At 41.5% G+C, this 13,847-nt stretch overlaps 1 protein-coding gene across 2 annotated transcripts in view; it reads left to right on the top strand.

Annotated features, from left to right (window-relative positions):
- Positions 1-13,847, top strand: part of MIPEP (mitochondrial intermediate peptidase) — a 55,077-nt gene that overhangs the window by 852 nt on the left and 40,378 nt on the right. The window contains exons 1-9 of one of the 2 annotated variants that reach the window (XM_072134306.1): positions 772-906; positions 1,039-1,127; positions 3,379-3,465; positions 6,114-6,177; positions 6,438-6,620; positions 7,434-7,590; positions 7,710-7,758; positions 7,872-7,932; positions 8,288-8,340. In XM_072134306.1, coding sequence (XP_071990407.1) covers positions 877-906; positions 1,039-1,127; positions 3,379-3,465; positions 6,114-6,177; positions 6,438-6,620; positions 7,434-7,590; positions 7,710-7,758; positions 7,872-7,932; positions 8,288-8,340 — 773 coding nt within the window. In that variant the 5' untranslated portion in view covers positions 772-876. Of the gene's footprint in view, positions 1-771; positions 907-1,038; positions 1,128-3,378; positions 3,466-6,113; positions 6,178-6,437; positions 6,621-7,433; positions 7,591-7,709; positions 7,759-7,871; positions 7,933-8,287; positions 8,341-13,847 lie in introns of those variants that run through there. The other variant, XM_072134305.1, reaches the window with a different exon arrangement.

Below are 13,847 nucleotides of genomic sequence, written 5' to 3'. Positions count from 1 at the left end.
AAATAATTGATATTATTTTATAGTATCATAGACACATGTCAATCAAGTTCAACCAAGGAAGGGAAGGGATTGGATGAGGAAGGGTTTTAGGGGAAACGGTTCTATATAACATAACCATCAATGTTATTTAGGTGTAAAAAGTCATCTAGACCCTTCTTGAAGCTCTCTGCTGTCCCTGCTGTGACCAGTGCCTGAGGCAGGCTATTCCACAGATTGACAGTTCTCATAGTAAAAAAAGAAGTCGCCTCTGGTGATTAAATCTTGATTTCTCCAGATGGAGACAGTGCCCCCTTTGATTTGATTTAATCTGAAACAATTTACCACCATATTTTTGTATGGACCATTCATATATTTATATAAATGAATCATATACAATTTTCCAATATACTTTCTGTATCAACTCCTCTAGATCTCTGCTTGCTGACATTCTATAGGAAGCTAAAAACTGGTCCCTGGTCACATCTGCACAAGCCGTTATATCTCTGGTCATGTTATGTCACACAGGTGCACTGCTTGTATATATCCCTGATCATGTTATGTCACCCAGGTGCACTGCTTGTATATATCCCTGATCATGTGATGTCACACTGGTACACGGCTCGTTATATTCCTGATCATGTGATGCCACACTGGTGCACGGCTCGTTATATCTCTAGTCATGTGATATCACAAAGGTGCAAAGCTTGTTATATCGCTGGTCATATGATGTCACACAGGTGCACTGCACGTATATATCCCTGGTCATGTGATATCGCCAAGGTGCACCACTCGTTATATCGCTGGTCATGTGATGTCACACCGGTGCACGTCTCGTTATAACACACAGCTCTGATTACTGTCTGTGTTATGATGAGCTGTGCACCTGTGTGACATCACATGCCTGAGCAGTATTCACTAGGGACCCAGGTGAATGGAGCACCTAGTGGGTGCCCGGTCATTGTGGAACTTTCTGCATATTCTCATGTAGTCCCATATACTTATTATAATTGGTGGGTATGAGATATCCTGCTATAATGATCCTTTTATTCCATATTGCAGGCGGATTTTGTGAAGGTCGCCCATCCGGACCCCTCGTTCCGAGATGCAGCAGAAGAAGCTTGCAGGAACATAGGTACCATGGTGGAGAAGTAGGTTCCCTGGGTCTCTTCCATCTTCTTTTATCCCTTTACATTATGTGGAGTATAGGTTGGATGCTCCTTTCTAGATACATTTCACTCTGGACCCTATTTTATTTGATACTCATATCTGATACCCTACAAGTAATGGGCGATGGGTCTGTCTTGTAGACTATGTCCAGCATGTGGCCACCATCTTAAAAGCCATGGTTTGCCATTCTCTAGTTTTCGGCAGTGTTTTTTGAGTTCTCAGAGTCTATTGGGGAGATACGCCCGGCACAGCCAGATACGTGAAGACTAGGAGGCCTCCCGATGTATCTGGCTGGTGGCTCTCCCGGTGGCCAAAACTACAAAAGCTACTTGCTGGCATAGTTTTTCACAAAAAACACACAACTTTATGTAGTTAGTAGGAACGTGCAGGCTGCGGCCCCTGCACATCTTCTCTATGCCCACTTGGTGTGAAGATGTTGTAAAGTAGAAAATAATTGCAATTACTGGTGTTTAGCAAGTAATTGCAATTATTTCTGGGCTTCTATGCCAAATGTTAAAGTTGCAAATTTTTGGGAAAAACTCAAAAAGACCCAACTGACCAGCAGAAAAAGAGAAAAAAAAGCCTAAAGCACATAGCCAAAACAAAGGTACATGTGTCCCGTAGCCTAATACATAAGCCCATTACTTGCTGGGGTATTCACATCATTTTCCATTTGGGGGTCCTAGGACTTTTGACTCGCCCGGCACATGTGTTTTTATTCCTTTGAACCTTTGTTATTGATGTGTTTTGCAGTCTCTCCTCTCCCCCACCTTCTGTTGTGGATGATTGCAGAAGTCTCGTAGATGTTGACAGATCAGGGCAGATTTATCAAGCTGTCTAAAAGTCAGAATATTCTTAGTTGCCCATGGCAGCCAATCACAGCTCATGTTTCATTTTACCAGTGCTAATGAATATTTTAAAGGGGAACTGTGATTGGTTGCCATGGGCAACTAAGAATATTCTGACTTTTAGACAGCTTGATAAATCTGCCACAATAAGTCGTTCTGGTGCAATTTATTTGGAGTCTTTAAAATTTTGCAATAAATGTAGCATTGCTGCAGAGTGTGAAGAGAGTATTGAAGTGTCAAGCTCCTCTGTAGACATACACATCACCATGGTCATAGGCTAGAAGCAAACTCTAGTCTCTATTAATGGAGAGTAAACTTCAGTTTTTCTAAAATCCATTAACCTGGGCTATAAGGGATGACTACGCTTCCATACATAACATATATTTCAAGGCTCTTCACAGGTTGAATGATCAGCTTGAAATTTGGTGGTGTGGCTACCTAGATTTAAGGGACATCTATGACCAGCATTGTAAACCAGCAGGATCTGCTCTTTTTTAGCTTCTCATGCCCTGTTTTTTTTTTTTTTTTTTTTTTTTTTTTTTTAAGGCTTTTAAAATTAAGGCAAATGAGCTTGAGAAGCTCCAGGCTCCATAGGTGTTAATGTGATTTGCATAATTTTTGAAGCATTTTTTCCCCAAAAAACAAGGATATAAAAAGCTAAAATAAGAGTGGATCCTGCCAGAGAGGGCACACACTAGTATGTCAGTGTGCTTGGTGTACAATCCTTCACCTGAAGGTAGATGTCTGTTAAGCTCAGTTTTGTGACTAATGACATTGAGTATTGTTGTACTCATTTATTTATATCATCATGGGTTTTTGTGTCAGACGTTCATATTCCCAGAATACCCCTTTAAGTACGTAAGTTGGGAGGACCCTGAACATTGGTAGCTTGTAGGACGTCCTTGGTATATACATTGTGGTCTACTCTGCAGTGGAGAACTTTCTCTCTTAAGGCTGCATTCACACACATGTATGGGGGAAGTATATACGGCAGATATACGTCCCCCATACACTTCTATGGGCTCACGGCCCTGTACGGGAGCGGTACGGTGCAGCACACGTGCGGCACCGTACCACTCCGTAGCCCGGGAAAAGATAGGACATGTCCTATCTTTCCACGCAATACGGCGCTGTGCGCTGTATCTTCCTATGGAGAGGGGCGGGGGTGAGCATCCCCTGCTCCTCTCCGCAGCGCCGATGTATGCCCGCCGTACTACGGTACGGCGGGCATACATTGTGTGAATGTAGCCTAACACTGATAGAATTTGGTTTATGCTTTTATATGCACATTATTGTGTACAGCATAATATACAATCATAATGTACATTTTTTTTTATTTTTCTTTATGCATGTTTAATGGACTTTTATAATTTTTTTTTTTAAGGTTGAACACAAATGTTGAACTGTGTGAAAGTTTGAGGAAACTTCTGGACAACAAATCTGTTTTGGATTCTTTGGACCCTGAAACGAGGTACATTCTAGTCTGTGTGAACAGGGTGCTATTGTTTTATGTAGCAGGGGTTACAATACACTTACTATTAACCATGTGATTTCCAACATTGAACATTGTGATTTTACAATCCACCATGATACAGGTTCCTGAAAGCTTAGAAGAGTAATAGGGGTTTGTCGCTTATTGCAAACTTGGGCAAGACTCTAAAAGGGTCACCCATATTATATTTAAAGATTGGCGTTTACTGCCAGGAGCCTATTGGTACTAATAGTAATACTGACGGTGCATGATATAGTGTATTATATAAGTGATCGCTAACCTGGAGCTGCATATCTGAAGCGGCACATAATTTTTTGGATTAACAAAGATTAGTCACCATAAGTTTTAGACAATAATTGTAGAAAGGTTCCATTAAGAAGAGATACTCGTGGTATTAGTTTTGACAATTCCTTCTTTCAATATGTCAATGCTAATAAAACCCTAGACGTGCTGCAATTTACAATATAACCATCGGGTGGCCTCACAAAGACACATATGGGATTTTGTTTTCGGATACAGTTGTGAATAGATGGTCCAGGAATTAAGTAGACTCCTTAGGTAGACTTTGTCATTTGCAATTGTGGAATAATAAAAAGATAAGTATCTGGACGTAGCTAGCCAAGATGAACAGGGAGACACATGGTTAGATTGCACCAGCTCCTTACACATCTTACAACAGCTATTAGCAAGTGTCAAACATCTTTAAAGGGGTTTTCCCACAAATCAAAGTTAGGCCCTATCCACAGAAGATGGCCTAACTTGCTGATCGTGGGGGTCTCAGTGATAAGACCCCCACACATCACGAAAACATTGGGTCCCAATTACCTCAGTCAGACCCCTCGTCGCTCTGTCAGAGTAATGGAGCAGACGGCCGCGCATGACCATTCTGCTCCATACATCTCAATGTAGCTGACGAAAATTTTGTGGATAGGGCCTATCTTGATTTGGGGAAAACCCCTTAACTGGTTTACGACCGCCCACCATGTATTCACGGCGGCGGTCGGGTCCCGCTGCATGGAGAGGGCTCACGGGCTGAGCCCTCTCCATAGCCGGTAAGTCTTTGCTGCATATTGCTAGCACCGATCGCGGGTGTTTTCACAGCGATGGCTGCCGGCAAAGCTGCCAGCAGCCTCAAAAAGATGGCGGCGCATGGGCGTGACGTCATTGGGGAGCGGCGATCCGTCTCCATGGTAGCCTCGGGTCTTCCGAAGACCCGATGCTATTTCGTTTTAACCTCTTTATTACAATGTGCTGATAGCACATTGTAATGAATGAGGAAGAAAATCCTGATTTACTGCCATACTGTAGTATAGGGAGTCTGAAAAATAGTAAAAAGAAAAAGAAAAAAAAGTAAAAAAAATATAATAAAAAACCTAAAAATGCATATCACACCCCCTTTCCCTAGAACTGACATAAATATAAATAAACAGTAAAAATCATAAACACATTAGGTATCGCCGCGTCCGAAAATGCCCGGTCTATCAAAATATATTAAAAATATTACGGAAAATAGCGCCCAAAGTCGAAACTGGAACTTTTTTGCCATTTTGAAAAATATTTAAAAAATCTATAAAAAGTGATCAAAAGGTCGTACAGTCCTAAAAATTATATCATTGAAAATATTATCAAATGTCGCAAAAAATGACACCACCCACTGCTCTGTACACCAAAGTATAAAAAAGTTATTAGCGCCAGAAGATGGCAAAATCAAAAAAAAATTTGTACAGGAGGTTTTAATTTTTGTAAATGTATGAAAACATTATAAAACCTATACAATTTTGGTATCCCCGTAATCGTACCGACCCAAAGAATAAAGTAGACGTGGCATTTGGGGCGCTCACTGAAACCACAATAAAATGGTGCAAATGCATTTTTTCACCATTTTCACTGCATTTGGAATTTTTTTCCCGCTTCTGAGTACATGGCTTGGAATATTCAATACCATCATTATGAAGTGCAATTTGTTACGCAGAAAACAAGCCGTCACACAGCTCTTTACGTGTAAAAATAAAAAAGTTATAGATTTTTGAAGGTGGGGAGTGAAAAATGGACATGAAAAAACAGGAAAGGGCCCGGTCCTTAACCGGTTAAAGAAAATCTGCCATCAGGACACAGAGTGGAGCAGCAGGAGAGGACCCAGAAACAGTGAGGACTTCTCACTTGCCACTACCTGCCCTCCTGCACCCTCTTGGACTCAACCCATGGATTAAAGGACATCTACCACCAGAATGAAGGATTGTAAGCCAAGCACAGTGACATACTGGTGTGTGCCCCCTTTGGCAGGATCCACTCTTCTTTTAGCTTTTTATATCCTTCTTTTTAAGAAAAGAAGGCTCTAAAATTATGCTAATGAGCCTCAGGCTCAACCACCTGACTGCTGTCTTCCAAACACAACACCACACATGTTCCCAGGTGAAGAGTGGTATTGCAACTCAGTTTCACTAAACTGAACAGGGCTAAGCTGCAATACTACAAACAACCTGTGGCCAGGTGTGGCGCTGCAGTCATATTTTCTTATTCCAAACCTCCATAAACTCCATTTAACGTCTCCTATGACTTTCTGTTTCATTTGATAAATGATGGTCTTAGATGTATTAACGGAAGTTCTTGACTTTTCCCCTATCCAGGCGCGTGGCTGAATTGTTTTTAAGTGATTTTGAGATCAGTGGAATCCACCTGAATGAGGAAAAGGTCAGTTCGCTCTTGTATGAGAAGATAACGTTGTGTTTTATGTATTCTTCATGTGTTCATGGTGTTGTGTGGTCTGTCTTCTCCTGTGAGGGGTCACGCATATACCAGTTATGCACTATGAATGGCCAGGAGGTTGTCCCTTGCCTAATAATTGCCTTTCAATCATCTCTACGCGATACCACCAATCTCTGACCAGATTTTGAAGGATAAATTTAGGTAGAATCTGTATTCTAATTAATAATTTCTTTGTTTCAATGCAGCGTAAGAAAGCCGTCAATCTGAATGTTGCGATTTCTGACCTAAGTAGTGACTTCCTGATGGGATCCAGCCTGCCTAATAGAATAGATGTCAGCGTTATTCCAGAACATATCCGCTCTTATTTTTCCTGGGATGGGAAGTACATACAGATCAATGGATTACACGCAGACTGCCCGGATGACCTGGTAAGTGATTGCAGGTGTATATTATTATAACTGCTGCTGCTCTATAATTTTCTGCCAGTAGATAGGACACTATGTACAATCAGCTCCGCTCCTGCTGCTCTATAACATGCTACCTGCTGATAGGACACTGTATAATCTGCTCAGATCCCCTGCTCTACAATGTGCTGCCTTCAGATAGGACTCTGTATAATCTGCTCCTGCTTTATAAAATTCTGCCTGCAGATAAGACACTATGTACTATTAGCTCAGCTCCTCCTGCTCTATAACATGCTACCTGCAGATAGGACACTATATAATCTGCTCAGATCCCCTGCTCTATAATGTTCTGCCTGCAGATAGGACTCTGCATAATCTGCTCAGGTCCTCCTTCTCTATAACATTCTGCCTGCAGATAGGACACTATGTACAATTAGCTCCTCCTATATGCAGGTAGCATGTTATAGAGCAGGAGGAGCTGAGGTAATTGTACATTGTGTCCTATCTGCAAGCAGAAGTTATAGAGCAGGAGGATCTGAGCAGATTATACAGAGTCCTAGCTGCAGGCAGCACATTATAGATCAGGGGATCTGAGCAAATTATACAGTGTCCTATCTGCAGGTAGCATGTTATAGAGCAGGACACTGAATAAACTGCTCACATCCCCTGCTCTATAACGTGCTGCCTTCAGATAGGACACTGTATAGTCTGCTCACATCTCCTGCTCTATAACATGCTGCCTTGAGATAGGATACTATGTATAATCTGTTCAGCTCCTCCTGCACTGTAACATGGACTGAAGTTTTTATCCATAGTCTATAATTTTTGTGTGTGTAGGTTCGGGAAGCTGCTTACAAGATCTTCCTTTACCCCAACGGTAGCCAAATGAGATGCCTGGATGAATTGCTCAGCAGTAGAAATGCGTTGGCTCAGCTGGTCGGATATCCAACATTTGCACACAGAGCGTTACTTGGAACCATGATGAAAACCCCAGGTACTATTTTGGTTAGAAAAGTATGTGTACTCAGTGCCCTGTTTGATGTTTTTTTTCCATGACTATATACTGTAATATTTTCTTACCATTTCTGACTTTGTATCGAATTGTGTTGACAGAGAACGTGATGGCGTTTCTTGAAAAGTTGTCCAACAAACTACGAGAACGGTGAGTAACACAAAGACCGAGGCTTTTTAAAAAAAAATTTGCTACATTTTGTGCATTTCTTATTTTTTGTTTACATTTAACATGTGTTTTTTTGGTTTCTTTTTTCCCGCAAGAACAATGAAAGATTTTGAAATGATGCTGGGAATGAAAACGAAGCTGAATCCCATGAATCCTGTAAGGAGGGTTTTATTTCTCATTCTAAAGCTTTACTGACTACCAACTAAGTAGTAGAAATTTTGATATTTTATGGAATTCTGGGAATATGTAAAACACTTGTGTGTCCTGTATGTGATGATCTGTATCTCACAACTGCTTATAAAGGGATTGGCCTGAATTGGGGTCCCTAGCAGCTCCAATGTGAACACCGGCTTGAATTCTATGGGTAGCACAATTTCTCTCTTCTTTGTCATGTTGTTTTTTTATCTTGTAATTTCTCCCTTATTCAGTATGTTTTTTTTTTTTATTATGGCCTGTGCTGTGAATATATATTCCTTACAAGTTTTGCCTTTCATTTTTTTTTTTCCATTAGGAATTGCTGCCGTGGGATCCTCCTTATTATGCCGGTGTCTTACGTGCAGAGAAGTAAGTCAGGCTTTTGACACTGCTTGTGTTTTGTTTAAAGGGGGTTACCAAATATTCTAATTGCATCTGGTGTATTGGTTGCAGTCTTTGCATTGTAGTAGCTGCTACTTTAACTGATTGACAGTATTGATGTTATGTTTTTTTTAAGACATAAAGAAATACAAAGTCCTTAAGGTCCCTTTCACACTGGCGTATTTCAGGTTCTAGATCCTTTGACTCCTGGCATCATAGTCTTGTATGATGATAGGAGTCCATGCCTCCCCATGAGACTACAGTTCCCTATTGGTGTTTGAAAAAAAATGGCTGTTTTCTTCCAAAATCAGCACCATAATAAGAGTAATGTGATGTTCTGTAACTAAACTCCATTCATTTCTATTCCAGCATGGTCCTGTTTTTGTAAAAAAGCAGCCATATTTTTCACCCTCAAACAACACCTTTAACATCATATATGACTGTGATGATGGGAGTGGGGGTACTGGGTCAGTGTTGGAATTGCAGGCAACAAAATCTGTATTGTACAAATTGAATATGTCCAAATGAAGGGAACCCCGGTTGGATTTTGACCCTGCAAGTGTGCATGTTGGTTGCAGTTTTCCAGGTTATAAAATACTGCTTTCATTTGCTGACCTCGAAACCTGGTGAAATCTGGATTTGATTTTCATTTTTATGTTATGCTTGGTTTTGAACAGCAGAGGGCGCCCCTATCTCACTAGTGGAATTTCTGTGATAATATTTCAGATAACAATTGTAGGAGAAGTAGTTTTCACTCATTTAGGGTCTGAAATGGCTAAAAAAAACGAATACTTCTCATATTGTGTGCAGTTAAGGCAACATTTTTGTGAGATGATATGTGAAAGTTGAAGAGTTTTCCAATAGCCGCCAATAAGAGGTGATATCCTTTAGAGCAGCTTTTTTGACATGGGATATAACGAGCCGTGCACCTGTCTGATATGACATGACCAGGGATATAACGAGCCGTGCACCAGTGTGACATCACATGACCAGGGATATATACAAGCAGTGCACCTGTGTGACATCACATGACCAGGGATATAACAAGCCGTATACCTGTGTGATATCACATAACCAGGAATATAACGAGCAATGCACCTGTGTGACATCACATGACCAGGGATATAATGAGCCATGCACCTGTGTGACATCACATGATCAGGGATATATACAAGCAGTGCACCTGTGTGACATCACATGACCAGGGATATAACAAGCAGTGCACCTGTGTGACATCACGTGACCAGGGATATAACGAGCCGTGCACCAGTGTGACATCACATGACCAGGAATATAACGAGCAATGCACCTGTGTGACATCACATGACCAGGGATATAATGAGCCGTGCACCTGTGTGACATCACATGACCAGGGATATAACGAGCCATGTACCTGTGTGACATCACATGACCAGAAACGGGAAGTATACATAGAAGCTTTCTTCCGAATGACGGCAAGCAGAGATATAGAAACAAATTGGTACAGAAAGTATATTGGAAAATTGTATGACTATTACACACTTTTTGGCTTTTTACTATTTTCAGAACGGATGGAAACTAGAACATTCTGAGCTCTTTGATACAATCCCTTTTATTACATGAACTTTACATTTCCAAAAGTTTGAGAATCGTTATTTTGCCCTGATGTGCTTATAGTTTCGTCACTTTCCTTTAAAACTTTCTTTTCTGTATCCTCTCCTCTCCTGTTGTATGTAAAAGCTATAGAAGACCTTGACGCTGTACATATAGACTGTGATTTCTCGGCATGGCTCTCCTCTTATTTATCTGGGACCTGGGGCAGGATGACTAACCTATAATGAGAACATGACTCATGGAGAAGTTCTGCAGCTCCACATGTCATTTTCTGTAACTATTCTAGCTCCCAGCCTCTAATCCTGTAAGTGCATGTTTAGGAGAATCTGGCAGCAGACATTGCAAGGTCAGCGACAGCTCAGTCATAGTAGCGATCCAGTAATTGCTCGGCCTTGGGAAAGCTCCGGGCCATACGCCGAAATATGTTACAACTAGTATAAGGAAAGCGCGAGAGGTAACCAAAATATTTGAACATCTCAGTCGTACAGCAGGATAATCTCCTCCATTGGTGGTAATTCTGTGGGATTATTCTTGTAGTTTTATATAATTTTTGTACCTTTCCTCTTTCATGCACGTATGTAATATGTCATACCTTGCAGCTGGAATATAATGGATTGGGATCAGATCTTGAAATCAGAACTTTAGTATCCAATCTAAAGTTTTCCTCATCTTTTGCAAACTTTGCAGAAGTCGGTGGCCCTGTTGAGTATATGTGACATGTAATCTTCATTTTATAGTATTTCTCATCTCTGCAGTCTGTCCTTGAATTTTCAGTCCTCTACAAACGTGCGGGGAATCGATATCCGGTTGTGCAGTTTGCAGCCGTATATCGGTCCCTATGGCGCCCAGTCACGTTGCGGTCAGCACACTTTGACTTGCTGTGACCAGAAAAGTATGGGACATGTCCTATATTTTGCCATGCTAAGGCGCTGGCCTCTTGCTTCTCTATGAAGAGCGGCGCTCACCCCTCCTCTCTTCTGCATGCAGCTGTATGCCCACCCGTACAATGGCCCAATCATCATAAGTTGGTGTGCAAGCGGCCTTAGTCGGTGGAGACCTATGGTAGCTGCTGTGGCTCGCTGCTCCCCCTCCTCTCTGCATAAAGTTTCTGCATAAATTACGTTTCGCCTTGAGCGAACAAGATTAAGAAGGAAGGAGAACTGGCTATTTATTAGAGATCCAACTGATCATGAGAAAGAGGGTCCCAATCCGCCCAATATATGGAACAACAGAGCACAGCTGTGTATGGAGCTGCCGGAAATAGCCCAATCTTGTACTTGGCCATCCATGACCATACATAGAGAAATAATTACAGGGGTATTCACATGAGAAGGGATTCTTAAATATCCTCTGGTTAACAAAAGAATACATTCTCTAATTCACTGTTATTAACCAAATTACAGAATTTTACAGATATAATTCCAACCTGGCTCTATCAGTCCTGGTGTACAGTACACAATTTGTTTTGCCCTGGGATCCAACTATAAATATTCTGACTATGGTCAGACAGGGCAGATTTTTCTCATGAATAGCTTCTCCTATCTGCACACTGCAGTGTCTCTGCATCGTCCCTCCCTCCTACACTACAAGACCTGCTCTTTCCTGCTGGCAAGTAGCATGCAGAGTTTACTGTATGCGCTATAGATAAGATAAGGTCTTTATCTAGGGGAGGGAGGCACCCTATGTGTGTTATAGCTGAGATGTAGCAGAACTGAGAGTGTCATTGTGTGTTATATCCATCTCGTGGATCTCATCTCTCTTTTTCCGATGTGTCAGATACTAGTAGAATGTTCAGAAGCTAAATAAAAGTGTAGATAAACCCTGTACCCTGATAATCTAAGCACATTGTCAGCACACAGCATCTCACAGCACTAGAGGGATCATGAAGTGTCTGCTTAGAAAGTCAAACTCTGCATATTACATAAGCTATAAACCGTAATAAAACTGAGTCAAATTGTAAAGTTAAGGGTTAAAATGAGCTTTATTGTATAAACATCACTAGGGGATTAAAATTTGAGGGGCAAACCCTTTTAAGCGGCAGTGGGTATCATTTCCATTCTGGTGACCCGCTGTATTTTTTCCTATAGATGGGGGGTAACTACAAGCTAGGTGTACCCCTTTGATTGGAGAATATAGGTGATGTTACATAGGTGATAAATCATCTGTTTTATATGCCACTAGTATGAGAAAATCCCCATTAGACTTCAGTGCTGTCAGTAGTACGATCACTTGCAGCGTCACAGGGCGAATAGATATTTTGGCTTTCCCTAGTTGGTAATTCTGTGAAGGAATGTAGACCTTTGCATAAGTAACTGTATCAACTCTGTATTTTGTGCTCTCATTTTAGGAGATGTTTTCTGCTTAGGTAAGACTTTGAGCTTCAGAGGATTTTGTGCAGATTTGTTACAAAATTGCATGAAGGTGCCTATGAGTGTCAGCTGCCGGGTTGCTTATTTTATGTGTGGTGTTTTTTTTTTTTTGTAATTCGGGTGTTATTTACTTATGGCAAACTTGTGAAAATAGCCCTGAAGCTAAAGGGTTGAAGGCATTGGATGACATTGTTGAGTCCCCTCGCAAAAAATTGTAATTTTTTTTGCAAATTCCTCAGTGGGTGGTGGGTCGTCAATAACTGCCTGACCTTTTAAGGATTTGCCATGTTTTTGATCTGTAGAGCGGGACATGTGATTCCAACCTGGACACATTTGCACCATTAGGACATATGGACCAATTGTTGCCCATCTAACTCAGACGCTCTGGTTTTTACCCTAACTCCTTTTCGCGTCAGTAGAAGAATGAAGTAGCCGAATGCCAAATTAACGAGAATGGGGTCTTATTAAGTATTATATATACTTATGTATAGTTGTTGGAGCAGCAGGTCGAGCATGCATTTAAAGGGGTTGTACCAACTTAGGAAGTTTTCCTTTACCTACAGGATAAGGGATAACATTGCAATTAGTAAGGGGACCACACCATGTATGAAAACGGAGGACGGGGGTCCCTTTTCACTAATGGTGTTGTGGTAGGACACATAAATTGCTTAGCATTGTGCTCAACTATCGCCATCACCCTCACAGGCAGTGAATGAGATATTGGAGATACCAGAGCGCTGTGCTCATCGATTTCCAACTGCTCCCACACAAAAGCATGGAGTAGCATAAGGTGTGCTCGTCCTGCCACTCCACCCATTAGTTTTCTCCAGAGTCGCTGGGGGTCTCATTCTCATGATCTGTGGGCTCCTAAAAGTTTGACCCTCACCGATTACCCTAAGCTGGTACAACACCTTATATGTCTTCGGGTGTGATGAAAACGGCAATGTCCTTGGCTATTCCTGGAGCTTTTTTTTTTTTTTAGTTATGCTAAGGAGCCTGATGAGCTTCTGGAGATATTACCAGAGCCCCTCCGTGTTTCAGCTTCTCAGGCTGTTACACTGTGCAGGAGCACAGTTCATCCTCCCACTGTGTGCTGAAATTTCCTCTGCTGCTGTTAGATTACATCCAGCAGAATACGGGGGAAGTGCTGAAAGGGGGAAGGTCAGACAGTCTAACAGCCTGTGAAGCTGCAGCATGGAGGGGCTCTAGTTTTGCGCCTCTTCCCCAGGAGCCCTCTGGCTCATTACCATAATTTTGAAAGGTGATTTTAGAATTATTTTTAGATTTTAGAAATATAAGAAGATTACCACAGTCCCGGTGCCTGGATCTATGAGTAAGCGTCCCGCGTTTATCATGATGGATTTTTGGTAGATTTCCTTTCACATGTAGAGCAGCGGTAATTGAAATCTCCGTTTCTACCATAAAATTAATTTCCCATCCTTACAATCTTCTCTTCGCACAGATGTTGCCTGCGTTTCATTCTTTCAGCTCTTACATTTCGCCAAACAACTGGGGTAGTGACCCGGATTCTCC

The sequence above is a fragment of the Engystomops pustulosus genome, chromosome 2, assembly GCF_040894005.1.
Source record: "Engystomops pustulosus chromosome 2, aEngPut4.maternal, whole genome shotgun sequence".
Classification (NCBI taxonomy): domain Eukaryota; kingdom Metazoa; phylum Chordata; class Amphibia; order Anura; family Leptodactylidae; genus Engystomops; species Engystomops pustulosus.
This window is presented reverse-complemented; position numbering and strand designations above follow the sequence as displayed.